Raw genomic sequence first — 7736 nt, forward strand, 5'->3', positions numbered from 1 at the left:
CTGAATACAACAAATCCGTCAAGATAGATTAGTTCTCCATTACGGTTCTTTCAACTGCTAGGTATTAGGGTAAAACCAAGGTAATCCGTTTACAATCCAACTGGGTCAAATACATAACCCAGACCCAAAACTAACGACCCAAAACTAGAATAAAACTAATGCTGCAGCTTCAAACGAAATTCTGGAAAATAAGCGCTCCGAATCTGACTTCGGCTCCAACATGAAAGTTGTATCTCTTTCTTCTAGCTTTCGGGTGATTATTAGAACGCATTAATCGGATTCCCGGAGCTCTAGTTTCGATTGTTTTAGTGCAGAATGTTAAAGCTGAAAATTAAATACGAAAACCAAATAACAATAAAAATAAACTAAAATATAAAAACATTATAAAACATAAAAGTAAGCAAAGGAAATCAAAGAAATGCTTAAGAACAAACATAGGAGAATGTGCATTAAAATGCACTGATCAAATTTCCCCACACTTGAACTTTTGCACTCCGAGCAAAATCAAAACTCGAGAAACACACAACATCAGTTACTCATTCCAGGCTACAAACTCTTCATTGGTTAAGTTAGCATCGATAGGTACTAATCATGCACACTAAGGATATCGTAGGAACACTAATCCATAATTATGCAGTCATAAGCCTCCTGAACACACAATCCATTCCGAATCATGTTATTATGCCAAAGCCTAACTTACTCAGTCTCCTTTTTACTCGTTTTCATTCTTGCATCACATTAAGCCCGTTATCTCCACACACTCATAGTAAGGCAACCGGTTAGTGACTCTGATCCTTTTTACACGGGGTTCTGGTACAAAAATTGGTAACCCCTTATTTACCCTACCAAGTCCAGCACCAGAAACCTCTGAACCAACCAACAATAGGTAATTATTATGTTTTATTTTTGTAGGTTCCATAACCGTTGGGTTAAGTGACCGGGTGAGGGCCACCCAACTTAGAAGGTGAATTCCCTAATTTAATTTTTAATTTTTTTTTCAAAAGAAACTTGGATCACTCACTTATTTTCATCGGCTTCCTTACGTAGAGCATGTGTGAGATGGTGCCGACTGCAAAGATAAACTACTCAAAATCTATAAGAGAATGAAAATTCAAGGCTATGTCATAACAAGTATTCAAAACAATTTCCATACTCAGGAGACTTACGGTGTTAAGACGATACCGAGCTTGTGAACTTTTCCCAAGTCTCCACAACTAACCTCAAATTAATCTATAGCCTAGAACTTTCAAAAAGATGCACTTTTTTTAATTTTATTTTTTTTATAATTGAAAACAAAACAAAGAAACAAAAGCAAAGAAAACAAAACAAAAAGGGAATTCCCTCCCCCACACTTAAAAACAAGCATTGTCCTCAATGAAAGGACATAGTTATTGAAGTTGAGAGAAAGGAATAAGAACTCCCTGATCAAGTTGCAGTGTAGTTGGGTGCTTCCAAAGAAAGCTCCTATATGCTTTCATTGTCAGGCGCTGAACTCTCATGAAATAGATTTAGGCGCTTCCCATTGACCTTGAAAACTTTATCAGTACCTGCACTTTTAATTTCTACTGCACCATGAGGGAAAACGTTAGTAACGACAAAAGGGCCAATCCATTTGGATCGAAGTTTCCCAGCCATAAGCTTAAGGCGGAAATTAAACAGTAAAACCTGTTGGCCCACAGAGAATTCCTTCCTAGAAATCATCTTATCATGGAAGTGCTTAGTTTTCTCTTTATAAATCCTAGAGCTTTCATAAGCCTCTAGCCTAAGCTCTTCAAGCTGTTGTAATTGGAGTTTTCTTTCAATACCTGCTTGTTGCATCTCCAAATTGCAACTTTTCACCGCCCAATAAGCACGGTGTTCTATCTCTACAGGAAGGTGACATGCCTTACCAAAAACAAGTCGATAAGGAGACATCCCAATGGGTGTCTTGAAATCTGTTCTTTGAGCCCAAAGTGCGTCTTCTAGACGGCGACTCCAGTCCTTCCTGTTTGATTGCACCATTTTCTCTAAAACCTGTTTGATCTCTCTGTTTGAGATCTCAGCTTCCCCATTTGTTTGTGGGTGATATGCGGTATAAATTTTGTGCATAACTCCATACTTCCGGAGCAAAACTTCAATGGTGCATTTACAGAAATGAGTGCCTTGGTCACTTATGATAGCTCGCGGTATTCCAAACCTACAAAAGATATTAGACCTGACAAAATCTGCAACAACTCTAGAATCATTAGTCCTAGTCGGGATAGCTTTTACCCACTTTGAAACATAATCAACAACAAGTAAAATGTACAAAAAACCAAATGATATAGGAAAGGGACCCCTGAAGTCGATTCCCCATACATCAAATACCTCACAGAAAAGCATAGGCTGCTGAGGAATTTCACTCTTACGAGTGGCATTTGTACCTGCTATCTGGCACTCTTTACAAGTGCGGTAAAACTCATAGGCATCCTTAAAAATAGTGGGCCAATAAAAACCCGAGTCTAGGACTTTTCTTGCAGTCCTTTGAGGACCAAAATGTCCGCCGACTTGAGATGCATGAGAAAAATTCAAAATGGATGCAATCTCATAATCGAGGACACATCTCCTAATTACTGATTACTACCAAACTTCCAAAGATACAGATCATCCCAAACATAATATTTGGCATCACTTTTGAGTTTGTGGATTTGTGTCCTGGTTGCACCTTTAGGAAAAACACCAGCAACAAGATAATTAACAATATCAGCAAACCAAGGAGTAATACCATGCACAAGTAAAAGTTGCTCATCAGGAAAGTCATCCTGGATGGGAAAAGGATCTTCATCTCTCTTTATTCTGCTCAAGTGATCAGCCACTAAGTTCTCAACTCCACTTTTGTCTTTAATCTCTACATTAAACTCTTGGAGCAATAACATCCACCGAATCAATCTCGGTTTTGCTTCCGCTTCTTTAACAAGTACTTTAAAGTTGCATGGTAAGTAAAAACAACAACATTGGAACCTAACAAGTATGATATGAATTTATCAAGAGAAAAAACAATAGCTAAAAGTTCTTTTTCAGTGGTGGTGTAATTTGACTGTGCAGAATTTAAAGTCCTAGAAGCATAATACATAACATGGGCAGCCTTATCAACTCTTTGTGCAAGGACAACCCCAACAGCATAATTAGAAGCATCACACATAATCTCAAAAGGGAGGGTCCAGTCGGGAGGATGGATGATGGGAGCGGAGGTCAATGCTTTCTTCAAGAAGTCAAACGCTTGTTTGCAATTGTCATCGAAACTGAAAGTGACGTCATTCTTCAGCAAGTTTGACATCGGAAGAGATATCTTGCTGAAATCCTTGATGAAATGCCTGTAAAAACCTGCATGACCAAGAAAAGAACGAATCTCGCGAATGCAAGAAGGGTAAGGCAATGTAGAAATTACGTCAATCTTAGCAGGGTCAACAAAAATTCCTTTTTCAGAAATTATGTGACCAAGAACAATTCCTTGCTCAACCATAAAATGACATTTTTCATAATTTAAAACAAGGTCAGTCTCGATGCATCTCTCTAAAACCATATTCAAACTTTTCAAGCATGCATCAAAAGATGAACCATAAACAGTAAAGTCATCCATAAACACTTCCATGCAATTTTCAATAAACTCAGAGAAAATACTAATCATGCATCGTTGGAAAGTGCCAGGAGAATTGCAATGACCAAAAGGCATCCTCCTGTAAGCAAATGTACCGAATGGGCACGTGAAAGTGGTATTTTCTTGATCTTCAGGTGCAAAATGAATCTGAAAGTAACCTGAAAAACCATCAAGAAAACAATAATGTGATTTACCAGCTAGTCGTTCAATCATTTAGTCAATGAACGGCAAAGGAAAGTGATCCTTTCTGGTAGCTTGGTTCAACCTCCTGTAATTAATACAAACTCTCCAGCTATTCTGAACTCTAGTGGGAACAAGTTCATTCTTTTCATTTTTCACCACTATGACTCCAGATTTCTTAGGTACAACCTGCATTGGGCTTACCCATTTACGGTCAGAGATAGGATAAATGATACCTGGTTGCAAGAGTTTGGTTACCTCTTTCTTTACCACATCAAGAATCAAAGGATTAAGCCTCCTTTGGGGCTTCCTTACCGTTTTAGCACCGTCCTCAAGTAAAATCCTGTGCATACACATGGAAGGACTAATACCTAAGATGTCAGCTAATGTCCAGCCAATTGCCTTCTCGTGCTTCTTCTAAACCTGCAAAAGTTTATTTTCCTGATCGGAATCAAGGTTAGAAGAAATAATAACAGGGAGTTTTTCATCACTCTCCAAATAAGTGTATTTCAGATTATCCGGGAGTTGTTTCAGCTCTAAGGACGGGGGTTGCTCGATGGATGGGGCGTTTGGGGCAGTCGGGATGTCTAGAGCATCAGCTGCATAAACAACTTCGTTTACAACAACTTCACCTGTAGGAAACATGTCACCCTGTAAGGCAACATCAATCTCAGCACATACAACACAAATGTTAGTGTCAGTACAATCAGCACATGAGTAAACATCATCAAATCCAAGTAAGGATGGAAAATCAAGTGAAAACAATTCAGAATAAGTTTCATCAACCAAATTAGATATCAAGTCAATATGAAAGACAGAGTGCTCCTCCAAGGGATGTTTCATGGCATCGAAGATGTTAAATTTTACGACAATGTCACCGAATTCCTTGGACATGGTTCCATCGTCAACATCAATTTTTGTCTTCTCCGTTTTCATGAACGGTCTGCCTAAAATGATTGGAGCCCTGCTTAACTTAGTTTCTCCTTCCATGTCCAGGATGTAAAAATCTGCAGGAAAAATCAAATCATTAACTTGAACAAGGACATCTTCCACTATACCAGCAGGGTGGGCATTGCTCTTGTTCGCCTACTGAACGATTAAACCTGTATGCTGCAAAGAACCAAGACAATGGTTATTATAAATAGAAGTAGGCATAACATTAATTCCCGCTCCCAAATCAAGCATGCAATTATCAAATTGCTTATCTCCGATGGTACAAGGAATAGTAAAAGTTCCCGGGTCCTTGCACTTTTATGGCAAGACCTGAGAGATGGCTGAAACATTTTGCTCGCCTGTAACTTTTTCAGAATGGGGCTTGGGCTGAATAAAAGCAGAAATATTTCTTCCCAAGTTAACTCTCTCACCACCTTTCATCCGCCTTTTGTTTGAACACAAATTTTTCAGAAACTTTGCATAGTTAGGAACCTGCTTAATGACATCAAGAAGCGGAATGTTTACCGCAACTTTTCTAAAAACATCCAAGATCTCCCTCTCTTTGTCTCCTTCCTCAATTCTTTTATTTTTTAGAACTCTATGTGGAAAGGGGACTGGTGGTACATATTCTTTTTCTTTATTCTTTTCAGTTTCTACCACAACAGAAGAAGGTGAAGAAAGTTCAGATGTTACCTCAAGAATTTTTTTATTTTTTTCGGGGGATGGTTGTGTGACCTTTCCGGACCTCCAAGAAATTGCACTGACATTGGCATTAGGACCTTTTGGATTCACAACTGCTTGGGCAGGAAGTTGGTTTGATCCTTGGGATTGCATGGCATTTATTGAGGTGGCAAGCTGTCCAATCTGTGTCTGCAAGGTTTGAATACTAGATTCTGTTCTTTGTTGAAACTGAAGATTATTAACAGGTAGTTGTTTGACCAGGTCCTTTAATGAAGATCCAGAGGGTGTAGAAATGGTGGCTTGGAGGATAGATGCTGGTTGGGTTGGCTGCTGGTTTCCATATCGAAGGTTGGGATGGTTCCTCCAATTGGGGTGGTATTTATTAGTGGGCAGGTCAGGAATGTTGTTGTACCTGTTCTGATTGTTGCCTTGATTGTAAAGGTTTGCTGCATAAGCTTGAGGCAACTCAGTGATAGATTCATCATGTAAAATAGGACAAGTATCGGTTGGATGCTCAGGAGAAGTACAAATAGCACACAGGTTTACCGCTTGAGTCTTACCTACTGCCAACTGTTTCACTAAAGAGGTGAGCCCGTCAATTCTGGTTTCTAAAGCTTTGTTGGAGGAAACCTAAATTTCGTTCACACCCTTTGCTTGGACATAATTTTTTCTGGTTGTAAATTATTGGGAGTTGAGGGACATATTTTCTATCAAAGCATTGGCGGCGGCTGGAGTTTTATCGACGAGTGCTCCACCACTAGTAGCATCTAGAATATTCTTATCCATTGGTAACAAACCTTCATAAAAGTACTGAATGAGCAATTGTTCGGTGATCTGGTGATGAGGACAACTAGATACTAATTTCTTGAATCTTTCCCAATACTCAGCAAGTGACTCATTATCCTGTCTAATACCACAAATCTCTTTTCTGATCGAGGCTGCTCTAGAGGCAGGGAAGTATCTCTCTAAGAACACTCTTTTTAGAGCATTCCAGCTTGTGATCGAATTTGGCTCAAGATAATATATCCAATCCTTTGTTGCACCCTGCAATGAAAAAGGAAAAGCTCGAAGTTTGATATGGTCTTCAGTTATTCCTTCAGGCCTCGATGGTGTAGAGCACACAACCTGGAATTCTTTGAGATGTTTATGTGGATCCTCATTTGCAAGACCATTAAACTTTGGCAAGAAGTGTATCAAACCAGATTTTAGTTCAAAAGGAGTGTTAACTTCAGGATATTAAGTACACATGCCATTGTAATTCACATCAGGGGCAACTAACTGCCTTAAATTTCTTTGGTCAGCCATATCAAAAACAATTTCAGAATCCGAATCAAACAAGTTATGAAAGTAATCAGAATCCGAATCAGACTCAAATGTGGGTGGTGAACTATTGCTAGCCTGGCCTGCTCTACGACGTGTGCGCAAAGGTCTCTCTACCTCAGGATCGAAATCAAAAAGCTCAGAACAAGAAGACCTAGTAGCCAGAACAAAAACAAACACAATGAAGGAGAACGATTAAAATAAATTCAGAAAAATAAACTAACACCAAAATTAATCTAATGACTTAAAATTAGAATTTTGAGATTTTTTTTTGGATTTTTTCGGCTCTATGAAAACAGTAAAAAATTCATTAAAAATAGGAAAAAGGGTTTTTTGGCGAAACAAATTTTTGATCGGACTCAATTTTTCCAAAAACCGAATTTTTTGACTCTAGACGCGAATTGGCCAGAATCGCGAGGAACCTATGGCCTAAACGCAAGAGCACTAAACCTATGACTCTAATATTGATTAATAATCACAAGAATCCCTGCACAATGGCACCAATTTGATCTGCTGTCACGCGCGAATCAGAACCGATTTATTTTGAAAACGTATTATAGCGACAATGACTCGAATCGTCTCTCATGGATTCTTGATTATTACTAACCAAAGGTAAATCGATTAAGGGGGGGGGGGGGGTTCAGGATCGATTAAGGAAAAAAATGATTATTAAATAAGTGATTATTGAAATAAGCTGTTATGAAATAGGTGATTATAAAACAAACAGATTCACTGTGTCAGGTTCAACTTATCATCGATTACTATAACTACGACTTCTATCCTATTTGAATACAATATCATTCAAGAAGCGTGATCGACACTGTAAGGTATATATTCTTATTTCCAGATTAAGCATACGATTATAGATATCGCAAATTTAACGGTTAAGTAGAGTTGAATTGCGATCAAAAGTCAAGAACATATATCATTCAAATTTAACCAACAATATTACATGGAAATCGGATTAAGCAAACAACAATCATATAATATTATTGAATGGAATAGA

At 38.3% G+C, this 7736-nt stretch overlaps 1 protein-coding gene across 1 annotated transcript; it reads right to left on the reverse strand.

Annotated features, from left to right (window-relative positions):
• Positions 1-4882: 4882 nt before the first annotated feature.
• LOC127079088 (uncharacterized) lies at positions 4883-6196 on the reverse strand. Its single transcript, XM_051019498.1, has 3 exons — positions 6155-6196; positions 5060-6040; positions 4883-4906 (listed from the first exon to the last, which is right to left on the reverse strand). Exons 1-3 carry the CDS (start codon positions 6194-6196, stop codon positions 4883-4885), a joined length of 1047 nt encoding a protein of 348 aa, XP_050875455.1.
• Positions 6197-7736: the final 1540 nt, after the last annotated feature.

The sequence above is a fragment of the Lathyrus oleraceus genome, chromosome 5, assembly GCF_024323335.1.
Source record: "Lathyrus oleraceus cultivar Zhongwan6 chromosome 5, CAAS_Psat_ZW6_1.0, whole genome shotgun sequence".
NCBI classification, from domain to species: Eukaryota; Viridiplantae; Streptophyta; class Magnoliopsida; order Fabales; family Fabaceae; genus Lathyrus; species Lathyrus oleraceus.